Source organism: Astatotilapia calliptera, chromosome 2, assembly GCF_964374335.1.
Source record: "Astatotilapia calliptera chromosome 2, fAstCal68.1, whole genome shotgun sequence".
NCBI lineage: Eukaryota > Metazoa > Chordata > Actinopteri > Cichliformes > Cichlidae > Astatotilapia > Astatotilapia calliptera.
Window position 1 is genome coordinate 22,492,865 of NC_137423.1, and position 17,097 is coordinate 22,509,961.

At 41.5% G+C, this 17,097-nt stretch overlaps 1 protein-coding gene across 3 annotated transcripts; it reads left to right on the top strand.

Annotated features, from left to right (window-relative positions):
- Positions 1-6,836: 6,836 nt before the first annotated feature.
- Positions 6,837-16,987, top strand: slc7a2 (solute carrier family 7 member 2). 3 transcript variants are annotated; one of them, XM_026187778.2, is made up of 12 exons: positions 6,837-7,107; positions 8,239-8,616; positions 8,695-8,850; positions 9,756-9,921; positions 10,055-10,191; positions 10,272-10,494; positions 11,202-11,341; positions 13,704-13,806; positions 14,261-14,472; positions 14,579-14,745; positions 14,846-14,954; positions 15,886-16,987. In XM_026187778.2, the coding sequence occupies exons 2-12, from the start codon at positions 8,247-8,249 to the stop codon at positions 16,065-16,067; spliced, it is 1,965 nt and encodes a 654-aa protein (XP_026043563.2). In that variant the 5' UTR covers positions 6,837-7,107; positions 8,239-8,246; the 3' UTR covers positions 16,068-16,987. The 3 variants fall into 3 exon arrangements, with proteins under 3 accessions (XP_026043563.2, XP_026043571.2, XP_080143605.1); XM_026187786.2 differs by lacking the exon at positions 11,202-11,341 and adding an exon at positions 11,597-11,733; XM_080287479.1 differs by lacking the exon at positions 6,837-7,107 and adding an exon at positions 8,117-8,132.
- The last annotated feature ends 110 nt before the right edge of the window (positions 16,988-17,097 follow it).

The following is a 17,097-nucleotide window of genomic DNA, read 5'->3' on the forward strand; positions in this document are numbered from 1 at the left end:
CTCAAGTTTAAAACAACAACTACACTAAAGCTATTCTGTTATACCTGTATACAAAAAAAATATTTCATAGTTCAGCAATACTGATCAATCTAATAAACTTAGACCTACACCATCCTCCCTATTCTGGTATTTTAAAGAGTACTTAGTGTAAATATTAAGCAACCTAACTAATAGGGTTCCAACTCCCAGCAACAACAAAAATAAATAAATAAAAAATAGGGAACCACCCCTCACGCTCCACCTCATGATGCTTAATCGACGTAATCAACCTTAATTTGATGCAGTGCGAAAAAAATGCACAGAAATCAATTATTTTTCAAGAAATATTAAATAGATTCAACATCTTTCTTCAACAAAATTGCAGACTGCACAGATGGTACCTTCCCAAAGTAAAGAGTACTATAGCTTACTAGGGTATATATATTAGACTTAATAGTCACTATATACAGTAATTGACTTCTATTCATTTTACATCAAATTAAAACTTTGGGTGTCAGATAATTATTTATTAAAAGCTCGACATTTTAAATGAGAATAAGAAAGAAAAGTATGTCTTTGTGCCCCCTTTTCCCTGTTCATGCCCTATCGGCCCCCCTGGCTAAACTTTGCAAGATCCGCCCCTGCACAGTTACCAGCCGTCAGCTACGTAGAAAAAGATCCTCGAGTAGAAAGTAATATTAAATAAATTCTAACAACAGCTTATCAAGCTTAAACGTGCTGCTGTTGTTCAGCCGCTGGTTTCCTCTTTCTGGTGCAAAGTGGGCCAAAAACAAACCAGAGAGATGGACTTGCGACAGAAAAGCCGATCAGCTGATTGTTAAGCAGTTTCATGATTGAAGTAGCAGCCGGAGAGCGAGAGGCAGTCGCTTGTTAAGCTTAACGCAGGAATGCTTTACATTCAGAGATGGACTTACACACTTGCTTTACTTCTCTCGGGGATAACTTTGTCGGAGATGAAATGCCTGGTTGCTAGCGAAGCTCCACATGCTATCCAGACCACCGACAGGTCCCGCATGCCACAGCCGCTCTATCACGTGATGCATACTGCTCCGATGTGCTAACGTTCTGAGGTGAGTTACGGCGTGTTGCAAGTTTTGTGAGGTGCTTTCGTGATATTTAATGGATCGGATTACATTTTTTATTTTTCTCCGATATCCGATCCAGTAATTTAGGTCAGTATCGGACCGATACCGATACGTAATATCGGATCGGTCCATCTCTAGTTAAAACTGTTTGAAAAGCTAAGCTATACAAGGAGAGATTGAGAATTTCCTTTTAGTTCTCAGTTTATTTGATATTGACAAAAGTTAGTCTGTTTTGTCTGTTCTTCTGTAAAACAAACTAAGATTTATTTTTAGAATTAATATTTTGTTTCTAAGTGGAATCGACAATTTAGTCTGTTTCGTTTGTTCTATTTTGAAACTTAAACGCTTTAGCGGCTGCCTTTTGTGTAGTTTGCAATATTTGCCTTTATTTATCTGAAAAAGTCTCATGTTCCTTAAGTACATCTACCCTGTTGAACTTATTATGGGAAATAAATATTTAAATAAAAACAAGCTGCTGATTATTTCACATTTTACTTGTGAGCAACGGCACATTTAAATCTTACAACTATAGTTATTTGGCTTATATCGTGATAGATATCGTTATCGCCTGAAATGAAAAAAACATATCGTGATATGAAAAAATCTTATATCGCCCAGCTCTACTGAGAACCTTCACATACATAAGTCGTACTGAATAGTACAAATACATAGTTTGTGGAAAAGGCTCCAAACCCTATAAAATGAGTTCCGCTAAACTCGCCCTAAGACCACAATTTAGAATTTTTAGAATAAAAATTCTCCTAAATGGCCAACAGGGGGAACAAAAATGCAGCCAACACAGAAGTGTCACAAACTGCAGTTCCTCTAATGACCACTTGGTGTGTAGTTCAAAATGAAAGTCAATTCCCACAAACCCATGTTATAATGCCCAATTTTCATCCATTGAAAACATGCTCACATGGCCACTCTGATTGGCAGGTCTCTGCGCAGAGTCAGTTGTAGCCAGTAGCTGACTGATAGGCCTCATCTCCACTAATCAGAGTCACTAAACTCCACACCAGTTTGTGCCGTTAGGCCCTTTTGGAGCATTTTTACTGGAATTATCTGACAGATATGTATTTGTGTGGTGAAAACCACCATTTATCACTAACTACAAAGTATACATGTCTGTGAGGTACACTGGTGCAGTTTATAGATGCTGCTTGCTAACCAAGCTTGCTAGCCTAACACGTGAATTATACATCTACGTAATCTTAACTTACGCCATAACTGGAAATGATTTTAACTCAATGCCGCAACCTTTATGTAACATGATGTGTACCTATCAGGAATTTAACTACACTTTGGGTCAATACATACTTTACGACTTGAATGTTGTGGAAGTTTGCGGTGTAGGGATAAACAGAGTTCATGGTTACTACATAAATTAGGACACAGATTTCCTGCAAAAGCCTAAATCAAGCTTTTGCATTTCACCTTCTGGCTTCAAAAATGCAACATGGCTGCACCCAGAATGTTAATGTTGAGGCTTCAAAGAACACAGTTCAAAACAAATAGATGATATCGCTGTAAGTGTGTCCATCTTTTATGTACAGTTCATGAAGACTCCCTAAACATCCCCTCACATGTGAAAAACTCATTTTTCTTAATGTTTCCTGAAGGTGACAGTTCTTGTAACACTTGTTAGAACTATATAGCAATTTTCTCTGAAGGATATTTAACTTTTAGAGAACCTTTAAGCAACATTCTCAGGAAATGTTTAGGAAATGTTCCCTGCAGGAACAAAAAAAAGATTTTGCAAAAATACTCCTCAGAAAATGATACTGTCATGAACTGGCTGTGTGGAGGCAGAAGAGGACCCAAACGCAAAACTCACGGAGACAAAAAGCTGAACTCAAAATCACTGCTTTATTGCAGGCTTCACAAAGAAAGAGAACCAAACTGGGAATGCTAACAGAAGACCGAGGGAACACAGAAAGACACACAGGTTCAGGGAGGAGACATTGACGACGCAACACTGAACTGAGGGAGACATGCACATAAATACACAGAGGGTTAACGAGGGAAGTGGGAGCACACGGGGAACACAGCTGACACAGATAATCATAACGAGACAGGGCAGGAGTGAACACAACATGACGCATACTGACGAGAGACTGTCAAAGTAAAACAGGAAGTACACAGAGGTTCAGACAGGAGGAGAGAGAGCACAGACATAACGGGCTGGGGAAAACATTAAATGAAACATGAGGGGAAACGAGGGTTCACAGATACACAGAGGGGCACACAGGGGGTAATCAAATAAGGAACATTTTTAACAGAACCTAGGAACCACGGCATACGGAACAAAATACAAAAATACAAGAAAACTAAGAATGCTGGGCCAACATGGCCCAGGACCATGACAGATCCTGCATTTTTAAAGGTTTGTAACTGTCATTTTCTGGGAACTTTAAGGGAACAATAACTAAAGGTCAAGGAAATGACATTTACCAGTTTCAGTTTATTTAAAAGGAAAATGTGCACATTTTGATCGGATTGATCGTTTATGTTGTAAATTGGTCGTCATGAATTTAAGAGAGGATTTACACTCGGCCTGTCCAGTTGATCCAGTCAGTTTGCTGGTGTGGACAGACCACGCACTGCTTAAACTGGTTTGAATTTCTCTTGTTTGTCGAGTGTTTTAAGTGATTCTGGTGGATTAGACCTACTGAAGTATATGTGAAGCTCTGTTGCCACAGACACTTTGGCATGTCAAGACTGCATTCCACTGATGTGAACCAGTTCCAGTGAGCCAGCTGGTATTATGTGTGAAATCTTTGCACGAGGTTGGAAAAATAAATGTCAAAGTATTGCGATAACAAAAAGGACCAGGGCAGAGAGGAACTGAGGAGAACATGTCTAATTAGGCACAGTTACATCCTGGGGCTTTGATATTTGTAGGTTTATTAGATACTCTAATCATTATGACTAGTTATCAATAGCTCTGATATGCAAGTTTCTTTTTTACCTTTGTTCTACATTATGAAGATGTTTTAATTACTACACAGAGACAATAGATACTTGATTTGGAAATATTGTGCACTAAATTCTGTCCTCTCTCTTTGTTCAAACATCACTGTAATTTTCTTGACACCGGCCTGAAATCAAAACAAAAGCTGATGTAATTTGTCCAAAATAAGGATGATTAGAAGACAGGATATGTTGAATATGCACAGATTGCTAGTTAATGTTAAAGCTATTATGAGTACAAATACAGATGGGCCCCACATGATTTGAAACTGGACGCTATATGAGCCTCCACTCCCATTTCACTTTATCAAGCTCTGCAGACATCTTTATAGTTTTGGCAACTCAAACCAAAACTCAAGCATTTCTGTATTTTTATCATCTGCAGCCCAGCGTACACCAGTGAGAAGCAGCGCCCATCTGTTGCCGGGCAATAACCAGAAAAGAAAATAGAATAAAAGCAGTAAAATTAACTAGGAGGGATTTGTGACTTAGTGGCTCCTGATGCATTCATGCATGAGAAATTCTCCCTGAAAACAAAACAAAACAAAACTTTATTGTGAAATTAGTATAAAGAAAAAAGTTCATTTCTAATGTCACACTTCAGCAGAGACGAGCCAGAAAAGAATCCAACAAGTTATGTGTTTTATTATCGATGTGTGTCCAGTGGTAGTAATTGCCAAACACCCAATATGTATTTAATGTTGCGAAATTCCCTATGAAGACCATCCAGCTTTGTGGGTACACTTTTTTGGAAGTCATTTTCACTCGAGGGTCTCAAACATGATACTTGAAAAGTGCTGATCACGCTTAAAAGAATCTGCTGCGATTTCCAAATATGCTGCAAGAAATATCTGATGGCTTGAGTCCTTGTATTATGACCCACATTCAACACTTAATGCGTGGACGTTTGTGATTTTTGACATTTTCTGCAGGAGTGTGACCCATTAAAACAACCGTCTACACTGCACAGTGACCCAGATACAGACAGGAAATCACTTTCAGTAGAGCTCCGAGTGACTTTTCCTTCAGCAGTGGTCTTTGTAGCTCATAAAAACAGCATTATGTCAAACTAAGAACAGGTAATGTCTTCGGGCTCGAGCCCCCAGACTGTTCTTGAAAAGCAATATAAAGAGACTTTACGCCATTCCATGAAATTCGGCATCTAAACCACTCTGGCCTTCTAAGCAAATGCCTAACCTGAGTTTCTCCTTTGACTTTACAGTGAGCTACACGATGATGCTGGTTCAGCTCAGTATATCTGATCTACAGCAGCAGCAGCATTTTAACACACTGGTTTGCCACCCTGAACTTTTCTTTGCTCATTTTGCTGTTTTCTTATTTGACATAAAAAATGATGTCTTGTTTTTCATTACTTGAAGTTATCAGTGGTATCCTCCAACCCTGTAACTTTGGCATTTTCACATAAAAGTGTCCTCCTGTCCCAGACATTTATGTTTAAATCTGGGCATCTCTGTCATTGCAGCCTGGCTTATCAATAATTGTTCACTCTAACATTTCCTGGTGACAGTAGTGTTAACTGGACCGTGTTAACGAGTCCTGCTATCTGCAAGACAAACACCACTCAATCTGTTGACCATATTCACGTTTTTGGAGCTGGTTCACTCAGCCATCAGGGCATCCAATTGGCTTCACACAATTAGCACATGTCAACAATGAAATACAGCGAGCTCGGTGGGTCCTTTCCATCCTTTCCATGGTTACAGTGTAAACGGTATGTGAGGAAAGCTCGTCCATTCCTAAAAGCACCAAACAACACAGTTTAAAAAAGAAAAAAAGAAAAATTGCTTTAACCCTCATTTCAGTCCATATGAATGTGAAGAGCATGAGCATTAAATGCTGTGTCTCCTGTTAGCGCACTACTAAGGAAAACTTTGCTTTCCCATCAGCATGCCGGTCAGCTAATCCGCTCCTGCAGCCAGGCTCGGTGGGCAATCGCCCATGATATTGGGCTGCTTGGCTGGATGGCCAAACTGAGAGAGAGTTTGTTGTTGTCATGCTGTCGAATCTCTGGTCTGTGGGTTGGACGTGTTTCTAGGGCCCAGCTGCCACCTTCCCACTGAGGTTTTAAGCTGGTTTGAGCTGGTCCTGGCAGAAAAAATAAAACACAGTCTCCGCTGCAAACTCGACCTTTAGTTGTAATTTGCAGGTCGTGTTTGATGGAAAAATGGGACTTTGTTTTTCCCTCCAGGAGCTGGAGCTCATAAGTGAAGCTCCTGTGGAGATGCCAGGCGTTTCTGGAGGCGTACCATGGCGAGCTGTTATTGATTTTGTAGTCATGGGTCATGGCTCAGGGTACATTGAGCAATATCTGTCTTCCATTAGGAGGATTTGCACTACTTCTACACCCTTCATTGACCAATCAGGGCTTTTAGCAGCGCTTCTGTGGGCTGCACTGGGTAAACAGTACTTGTGTTTATCAGAGAAAGTTGCCCAATCATGTTGCCCAGTGGTCAGTAAGCGTGTGGACAGCTGGGAATTTTTAGCCTGAGTATGTATTAGAAATGACAAAAATATAAAAAATCCTTTCCCCATTACTGTAAAACCTCATTTTTTTCTGTGTTATCTTGTGAAGGGAGCTTATTGTGCAGTTCCTCCACAGAATCTTACTCCCACAAACCAAAAGCATGGAAGTGCCCCCCTCTCTTCCACCCATTCCCCAACCCCACTTTAATTCCCTTGGGTCCCCTCCTCCTCTTGCGTCCCTCCTCTAGGGACGTCAGTTTAGGGGTAAGGCAGGGGCAAATCCTATGAAGAAACACTGAGCCACTGAGGGGAGGAGTGAAAACTGCTGCTCTGTATAGTTTATGTGACAGCACAGTGAATGAGCGCTCAGCACACTGGAGAGATTTGAGGCTCCAGCGCAGATCTGTAGGTGTAGTCTCACTTTTACCTGAGCTTCACTGTGCAGCTGATCTCTCAAGGTTCTCGGCAGAAGCAAGGCAGAAGAAAATAACTGAGACTTCTAGCAGCTAATTTTGGTTCTGTGTCTCAGCGTGAACCCCTCAGTTTCCTACTCATCTGTTCTAAGGTAGGTCCGCATGTCTAATGAAGTAGAAACGTGTTCAAACCTTTGAACGTTTTTTGTTTTTGCAAACTAACAGTTTCGCTGTGAGGACTCTGGTGAGCCTCACTTTAAGATCTGTACCACATGTTGCATGCAGTCATGGCACAATCTAAAAACACACACGACGTCTTTCCCAGCAAACTACAACTTCTACTTCACTATACTTTAAGCAAAGCTGGACTTTTACTTGCCAAAATCTTATTTTGCTCTCTGCTATCTTCACTTTCCATCCACTGTATTTATGGAGATTCTGTGATGCAGCCCTCATTGTAATATTAATGAGCCATCACATTGAAAATTAATATCTCCTGATATTAAATAGAAACAAATACAAATCTGCATTGCAAAAGACATCAATGTAGATTTGGACGGTTGTCATTGCTATTTTATGGTCACGATGATCAAAGTTTAAGTTTGAAGAACGAGTTCTAACGCCAAAGAGAATGAGCAGGAATTCATGATGGAGTGGGAGTATTCATGCCTATTTAACATATTGTATTCATGCAAATATTTTTAGACAGCTTCCCCATCGATCTCATAAATGGAACAAGAGACATTTGAATGAACACAAAGGAGGCTGTACAGTCTTTTAATGTCCTTTATATGCAATTAGTACAGAAGGCTGCAGGAATGTCTTTCATGAATGCAGCTCTTTGAGTAGTTAGAGCTGCACGATAATCCTGAACAATGCATTCTGATAGGAGTCTTTACTGTATGGACCTTTTGCCAGCAACAGCATTTGGCAGCATTCCTAGAATTCATGGCAGGGTTAACGTTTCTTTCGTCCCCCCACCTTTTGGTTAATCTCACAGGTTGTGCAACCTGTGATTTGTCAGCAGAGAACAAGCTGTAAGTTCAAACTGCAGAGCAGGTGCAGCTAACTCAGACTGCACTTGCACACGGCCCTTTTGGTTTCGCAGTTCTGGAGCCCTGTAGGGAATTTTTAAGACGTAATTTTCTTTCTCTTGGTTGCACTGTGATTTTGACAGGTTGGCCTCAAGTATTAATATTAAAACTATTAAATCATCAACTCATGCCCCACAACATGTGAGCAGACTAGTTTATTTAACATTTTTCTTTGCTCTCTGATTTCAGGTGTCAACATGCTGAAGCAGGTTCTGTCATTCAGCCGCTCCTTGGTGCGAAGGAAAGTGGTCGACCTAAACAGCCTGGAAGACTCCAAGCTCTGCCGCTGCTTGGGAACCCTTGACCTTATTGCTCTGGGAGTGGGCAGCACTCTGGGGGCTGGTGTGTACGTACTGGCTGGAGAGGTGGCCAAGGGAGACTCCGGTCCCAGCATCGTCATCTCCTTCCTAATCGCCGCCATGGCCTCTGTCATGGCCGGCCTGTGCTATGCCGAGTTTGGCGCCCGAGTCCCTAAGACCGGCTCCGCTTACCTTTACAGCTATGTCACTGTAGGCGAGATTTGGGCCTTCATCACTGGTTGGAATCTAATCCTTTCTTATGTGATCGGTGAGTTAGGGGCAATGCTCAAATTTGTTTTTATGTAAAGAAGACACCGGCTCCCCAATTTTCTTTGTTTCCTCACAGGCACCTCCTCAGTTGCCAGAGCATGGAGCGGCACATTCGATGAAATGATAGGAGGACACATAGAGATATTCTGTAAAACCCACTTCAGCATGAATTCTCCCGGTTTGGCCCAGTACCCTGACTTCTTTGCGGTCTGCCTGATTCTGCTGCTCTCTGGTAAGGCAGCAAAACAAAAGCTGAAAATCACAAGATTCATGTCAAACCGTTGACACACAGGCTGCAGCGAATAAATGAAATTTAGAATTGGCTGCATCTTGAGCAAAAACAAGCTTATGAGCCACGGCTGACATAATATAACATAATCTAAAACAGGAAAGCAGGGGACTCTCGTGTTAAAGAGGGCGAGGGATCCCAGAGGGCTGTGTGAGTCTGTTAGGTGCACACATGCACCCTATTTTTGCAGCTCCTACAGATTTTGATCACTTAAGTCTAAGCATAAGTTGTGTCTTGCTCACATACAGTAATTTGGAGAATTTTGCACAGTTGCACTAGTTTTTGTTACGTTCAACCCTTTAACCCTCAAACAATTTAATCATGGTTTTTGCTCTCGGCCTGCCAATACGATGATTACATTAAGTCAGTGGGACTCAGTAACAGTCCACCAGTGTTTGGTTGTTTTTGTGAGGATGGCAGATACACTAGCTATGCAAATATAAGATAATCCATAACAAAATCTGAGTCGGGTCGTGTCCTAAAACACAGCAAATAATTTTCTGCCTTCATTCTCTGCATTTGTTGCACGCACTGCTGTTAGTTTCATTTGAGGATTTGTACAGATATCCATGTAGTCCTGAGGAAAAGCTGTGATAAGTTTGATAATCCTCCTTCACGACAGAAACCAGTACAGACATAACCTTTTACCCAGGATGCTAATATAGCATGCTAAACAAAGCAGGTAACTTTTTTTATAATCAGTTGGCTCAATTGTGACAATTTGCAATCAGTGACAGCTAGACTTGGATCCTTGCAGGGTTAGATTGAGAGACAGAGATAGAGTTGTGCAGGCATTTTAAATATTCTACAGCAAACATCTGAGCTCTGTTTTCTATCTACACATTCAGGACTTCTGTCCTTTGGAGTGAAGGAGTCAGCCTGGGTCAATAAAGTCTTCACATCGATCAATGTGCTCGTGCTCTTGTTCGTTATCATCTCTGGCTTTGTCAAAGGAGACGCATACAACTGGAAGATAACCGAAGACTCCCTTATAAATGTCACCATAGCTACAAGGTAATTGATTTATTTGCAAAGGCAATCCTAGACGGGGCAAAGACGCCTACCCTTTAATACATCAGTTAATATGAAACAATGTGCAGAGCATTGTAAGCAGCATTGCTTCCAGTCACGAGTGTACATGTTACAGGAACCTGTCCGTGACAGCCAATGTGAGCAGCGATTATGGCGTTGGAGGATTCATGCCCTATGGTTTCAGTGGGACCTTAGCAGGAGCTGCCACCTGCTTTTATGCTTTTGTTGGCTTTGACTGCATTGCAACAACAGGTGAGTCACGGTCGGGTTGAGTTTTAATGTGAGTTTTACGAAAGCAGAGCTTTATGTTTTCATGCGTCTGTGTCTGATAGGTGAGGAGGTCAAAAACCCTCAGAGGGCCATTCCCACTGGCATCGTGGTGTCACTGACCGTGTGCTTCTTGGCATACTTTGGCGTGTCAGCTGCCCTCACGCTGATGATGCCCTACTACCTACTGGACGAAAAAAGTCCCCTGCCTATGGCATTTGAATATGTGGGTTGGGGCCCTGCGAAGTATGTGGTGGCTGCGGGTTCACTATGCGCCCTATCCACAAGGTAACCGCTGGATTTGTTTTAACAAATCAAGCTGCATGCATTAGAAAACGAACACGTGTTGCTACAGAAAACCTTTAGATGTAATGCTACATTTGTGATCGCTGTGGGGCTGAGATTTGGTTGAAAGTTTTGACCACATATCTCCAGGTGTGTCTTGTTAATGGATTGATTCTTCCTTCTAATCTGGGGTGTGGCGGGTGCAATATGTAATTGTGTCTGTTTTGAGACACCTGCATGACTCTGTGATGTCATTCTGACATTTAAAGCCTCTTCATTTAATGAGAAAGTTGGAGAGTGTCTCCAAACTATCTAATGGTGCAGTTTCTATTCTGTCTTTCTTCCCGGATGGTCTATAAATCAGTTTACTATCAAGAAACCTTGTCAATCCATCTCATGGTCACATTCAGGTGAAGATTATCTGATTGGACTCAAAGCAATTACATTTTGTATTTTTGCCAGTGCCTGTAATTTATATATGCTGTTATTGTACTGACTGGCATTTTTATCCTTATGCAAGAAAAGTGCAATCCCTTTTAAAACATAATGGGATTGCACACCGCTGCTAAACTTGAAAAAATGATGATATTACCTTCAGGAAAGAAAGACGTTCAGTGTGTGTTTCAGCCCTATGTGTGTGTGATTTACTGTCCTGGTTTGGGGCTTTTGACTAATGTGTTGGTCTTGCATGTCTCTGCTATCTCATGCAGTCTGCTGGGCTCCATTTTCCCTATGCCTCGTGTAATCTATGCTATGGCAGAGGATGGGGTGCTTTTCAAAGCCTTAGCCCGAATCAATCCTAAGACGAAGACCCCACTTATTGCCACTATGAGCTCCGGTGTAGTTGCAGGTGAGAGCCAGGGAGAATCCAAGTGGGATCACTCTAAGCTAATCTTTCTCCTCACCGATCAACTGTGAAAGACACAGCGCAGTCAATGTTGGTTCTGAATCAAATTGGGCCTTACGCTTTCTGATATTAATTATCTAGCGTGTAAGGACCTTGTCATACGTCTGTATACACCTGTTGTTCTTTCACAGTTGTGCAGGTGTCATGTTTTCTTTCCCAGAAAGCCCTCAACTTAACCATCAACCCTCTTCTCCCTAGTCTATTGGGCTCCATGTTCCCTCTACCACGCATTCTCTTTGCCATGGCACGAGATGGTATTCTATTCAAATTTATGTCCAAAGTGAGTAAGCGCCAGTCACCTGTGGCTGCCACCATGGCGGCAGGTACCACTGCGGGTAAGCTGCCAGATCTATCATGGGGTTGTATCGTGGTGTTTTTCTTTTTCTTTTAAAACAATCTCTCTACAGATAATCGTTTGGTGACGGTGACTGCATGATAAACTGGGTGATGGTGTTTCCACAAGCATGTGACAAAACCAACAACCCAGTTCAGAGAGTTTCCATCTCCAAGGATATTGTCTGATTTTAAAAATGTTCACCACATGTCCACAAATCCAGCTGGCTACTTTTTGAAAAAGAAGCTAGAAAGTAACTAAATACAAGTGCTGGCAATAATAATAATAATAATAATAATGGAAGAGTTTTAAACAGGCATGGTTAGGAAGATACACAGAGACACAGATATCTGCTAAGTAAATAACACAAGCACTGGCAGTTGATGGTATTTATTAAATAATTCAATTAAAATGCTCCAAAAGGGAACAACACCACAACCATGATGGAGAGTTCCAGTTAGTGCAGAGGGAAGGTAGCAGGAATAAAGTAATTTCTTTGCTCCAGGCTGTACACGTTTCCTCATGCTGGTTATCCATTTGGACATGGAAGTAAACTGGAAGCAGCTTCAAGTGGCCATTTGGGCAACTGCAGCTGGCTTATTCAGCTCTGGAGGTGTTGCATTAGCTTCAGCTGTACTTTGTGTTTGGGCACAAACAGCAAAGACAGGTGTTCAGTGTGCTAAACTATTTTGGTGGACATGCTAAACAGAATCAGTCAAGTTGTCATGTACGCTAATATTAGCCCAAAGCACAGCAGCTGCTCCTGGCATCAGACTTTTAGCAGAGCAGAGAAGAGCTGAGGTGAAGTTTTCAACACAGCCGCGTAAACCTAGGCATAGGACTCACACACACACACACACACACACACACACACACACACACACACACACACACACACACACACACACGCGCGCGCGCTTATCTACTTTACTGATAGTGGAGCATCACTGTGCATTCCTTCTGAAAAAAGTAAAAAAGTATTTCTTTTATAATCTAAGTATTTGAAAAAAGTTTCAATAAAATAGGATGTATTCGTTTCAAGTAGTCTGGCCTTTGTGTGTCAATGTGGTGCACATACCAGTGTTAATTTTGGATTCAGATTCAGTTTAATCGTTGTCTCTTGACTAAAACATAATTCAGTTTTAGTCATAATTAAGTCATCCAAATTATTTAAATGTAGTCTTAGTTGGATAAATGTCTAAACTAAACAGCTGAATTTAAAGTTGATTCAGTTGACTCAAATTAGATTATTTCTTGACAAAAGCGTTGATACATTTCATCATAGTTTTTGTCCTCGTGTATTCGTTTTTATTTATTTAGCGTCTTGTTGTTGTTAGAAAACAAAGGATCGTAGGCAAAACCTATGATGAAAATGACTGTGAGACAGAATTAACACTGGCTCTCGCAGTATTTTAAAGCTCTCCTGCTGTGGATCGCACTCATCCAGCTTAGACTTGCAGTTTTGTGAAGTGGCTGGCAGATGTGAACCCTGGGAGAGACCCAGCACACCTGCACCACCACCACAGGCTATGTACTGAGCACCTGACGGTACCAAGCAGGGGAGCTTTCTTTGATATTTTTGCTTTAATATAATGTTGTGAGAAGCAGCGGACATACCACTGCTCTGTGTCTGAACCATGCTGCTGAGAAAACTTCCATACTGAAGTCTGGTGCTGAGATACAAGACAAGCAACACCGCAGTATATCTCACATCAAATGACTCAATATGGAGATGAATACAGCTGTTGTGCTCTAGTGAAAACACATCTGCATGAAATTTGATTTGCATCTGGTGACTGTCACGTTCAATTAGAAGGAAATGTCTTTTCCATGTTACTGTATGTGTGTGTAAAGGATCGTGTTCTGTGACTGTGAAGGGAATCAGTAATGATCCTACCTGTTGAAATTAAGTGTTAAGGGTGAAAGTGTTTGTGTTCATTTCTTTCCTTCTTCTTTTATTGCTTACTTTAGCCATCATGGCTTTCCTGTTTGACCTCAAAGCCCTGGTGGACATGATGTCCATTGGAACTCTGCTGGCCTATTCGCTGGTTGCTGTGTGTGTACTGCTTCTCAGGTTGGTACATTTTTAAATAACTCAAAAGTTTAACTGGAGCAGAATCATCTTTGTGTAATATCCTGCAGGGGCGTCTCTAATAGCTTTTCCAGATACCCACAGGAATGATTGCCTTGCTTGTTATTGCATCACACTGGTGATGTAAGGGCTGTGAATGGTCTGACTGTACACTGCTCAGTGGCTGCTTGAGTAAATAAAGATGTTTACTTGCTAAACTGAACTTGCTGCACACCTCTGTTGCCTGCACCACAAATATCAGTAAACACGGACACACTTTGCTTGTTCAGTCAAACTGAATCATTTAAATTAAAAAAGTCTAGCGCTTTTGTGAAAGACATACAGTAGTTGATAGATGTGCAGAACACTGAGACTGCATCAGAACATAACACCGCCTTACAGCAGAGCAATCTGGAGTTTAAACCTCCGTAAAAACCAACATTTCTCTTTCTTCCAGGTATCAGCCAGATGGAGCTCTGGAGCGGCAGGCAAGTAAAGGTGAGAGGGATTGCCTCGCGTCTGAAGAGGGCGAGTCAGACTTGACAGAGTCAGAGTCCCACCTCAACATGCTAAAGGGAGGCAGCTCCACACTGCAGACTATTCTACACCCTCCCGAGACACCTTCTGAGTGTTCGTCCAGTGTTGTCAACATGTCCACTGGCGTTCTAGGTAAGTTCACAGTTTACGTTCTCAGTGAGGATTTTTTCTCCTGATTGACTTCAGTCTGTTTGTAAGGTTTCTGTGTCACAATTAATTGTGTGTCGTCAATCCACAGTGTTGGTGGTGTGTGTGATCAGCTATCTCACCACATACCACATCAACTCCGTTTTGGGTTTGGAAGTGTGGATCCTGGCCTCGCTGTCCGTGTGTCTGCTCGTCTTCAGCAGCTGCATCTTTATGGTCATCAGGCAGCCTCAGACTAAGAAGGAGGTCTCCTTCATGGTACGCACCGGCTCTGTAACTCTGGTTTTAACACTAGGTCTTTTGTTATGAGATAACAGCATCTAAAACTGATTATTTTGGTCTGATTTTTCCTTTCTAGGTACCTCTTCTGCCTTTTCTGCCAATCTTAAGCATATTTGTCAACATTTACCTGATGGTTCAGCTGAGTGGAGACACCTGGATACGTTTCTCTGTGTGGATGGCTGCTGGTGAGTGCCTTTAGCCATGAGCCAATACAAATTTTTAAGGAAGTATATTTGGGTCATATTAATAATAATAATGATAATAATGATAATAATAATAATAATAATAATGGATTGCATTTATATAGTGCTTTTCGGGGCCCTCAAAGCGCTTTACAATACCACTATTCATTCACTCTCACATTCACACACTGGTGGAGGCAGCTACAGTTGTAGCAGACTGACAGAAGCGAGGCTGCCATATCGCACCATCGGCCCCTCTGGCCAACACCAGTGGGCGGTAGGTGAAGTGTCTTGCCCAAGGACACAACAACCGAGACTGTCCGAGCCGGGACTCGAACCGGCCAACTCTTCAGCCACAATCACCCTGATCGTGGCTCAAGTGAAATAAATATTTAATCTGCTTTGCAAATTTCAGTCATATTATGTTAAAAGGAGAGTTACCTGTTGGCTAATTACTTGTCAATCACATGTTGTTGACCAATGAGCAAATGGTTTCGCAGTCATACTCATCCCTCCTTGTCATATCTGTTTATTTGATCAAAGTTTCAAAATGAGATTTCAGAAACCAACGCTAAATAACCTTGATTATTGTCTAAGCTAACAATCTTTGTGTTTTTAAACATCAGCATGTAAAGTTGTTTACTTCTGCTGTGGATTTGTACATTTTACCATGAGAGGATATGCAGGAAATAACTCTTGAAAACACCCTCAAATGGTAATTTGAGGGGCTGCAGTTCAATTTTAGTTTATTTTTTGAAGCTTTTAAGGTTTCCCTTTGGAAATTAATCTGTAACGGTAAAGTGAGTAAGCAATGAAGATATAATAGAGCTTTAGATATGCTGGTAGATTACTTTGGTTACCTTTGAACAGAGTCAAGCGGTTCCCTGTAAGCTCTTTTCCACATCTCCCCCTGTCTCATCACCACTTTTCTCAGGCTTCCTGATCTACTTTGGGTATGGCGTGTGGCACAGTGTAGAGCGTCAGCGCCAGCTCCAGCTTCAAAGTGGCACGGCACAGGAAAACACCAGGAGCAACCAGGAGAAGCGTGACAATGTGGATGCAGAAGGAAAGGAACAGGAGTCTTTCATCTGCTCAGAAAAGACCAGCCAGTGTTAAAGGCTGCCGGCTCCTTCACAGACTGTGTGAGGGAACAGATGCATAAAAGCACACAGCAGCTATTCCTGGATGTGCCTGTATATACAGCTTCACCGTGTGTGCTTCATAAGCACATTCAGTCTGCAAAGGCAGCATCAGTATTACGTATCAGTGGCACATGATGAGGAATCGCTCTATGACTGGGATGGGATCACATCCCATGAGTCACATTTGTGGACAAGCATGGAGGGAGAACGGACAGGTAACACACTGGAGAGTGATTTTCATTTATTTTAGCGTTGAAACAGTCAGTGCAAGGCTGCAGAGAAGCTTTTCCATACACTGACAGGTTTGTACAGGTAAGGTATCAATGTAAAGTTCAATGTAGAGTTTGATACACCAGTAGCTTAGTGCAGCATTTGGTTGTTAGCCCTCTCGGATGATCATTACATATATAATTCTACTAGCTGTGTATAAATCATAATCACAAGACTTTCAGAGAAATGTACAATGTGTGAAATAGTTTTGTAGACACATAACATGTCCTGACGTGACTCACCTGAAAGCACGCCAATTGTTGGTGGTAGTTTTCAGCCATGTGTAGTATTATGTAACAACCCATAGAAACCTCTGTTATAAGTAGTGAGATCTCTGTAACTGTTGCTGTGGTCTTATTTAACAGGTTCCCCCTGGAGTTTGTTGACCTTGTTACTACATAAATAAAAAGATAGTTATTTGATGCAGAGCTCTCACTCTATCACATATATTTTCCTGTTTGTCTGATATTTTGCGATATTTTGATGTAGACATGCTGTTAATATAAGCTTCATGAAAATGTCCTCTGTCATCGCTGCCTAACAAAGTATTCCTGTATATAAAGTAAGCTCCTCATTCCTCATGTATATATGTATTTTTTAAACGGTTTGTAACTGGTTTCAAGAGATTTTGTGTGGTTGTATTCATTCCTCTTGGCTTTTAAGGACTGCTGGTGTTTTCCTTGGAGTTTATTTTTCCATAGAGCATTGAAGCTGTGGTTCATCGATGTGCTCCG

What these genes read in the sequence shown, in the direction of transcription:
- slc7a2 (XM_026187778.2), top strand. Translation starts at nt 8,247, where the DNA reads ATGCTGAAGCAGGTTCTGTCATTCAGCCGCTCCTTGGTGCGAAGGAAA. An exon ending in AATGTCACCATAGCTACAAG is followed by an intron (nt 9,922 to 10,054) that starts GTAATTGATTTA and finishes TACATGTTACAG; the next exon opens with GAACCTGTCCGTGACAGCCA. An exon ending in CTATGCGCCCTATCCACAAG is followed by an intron (nt 10,495 to 11,201) that starts GTAACCGCTGGA and finishes TATCTCATGCAG; the next exon opens with TCTGCTGGGCTCCATTTTCC.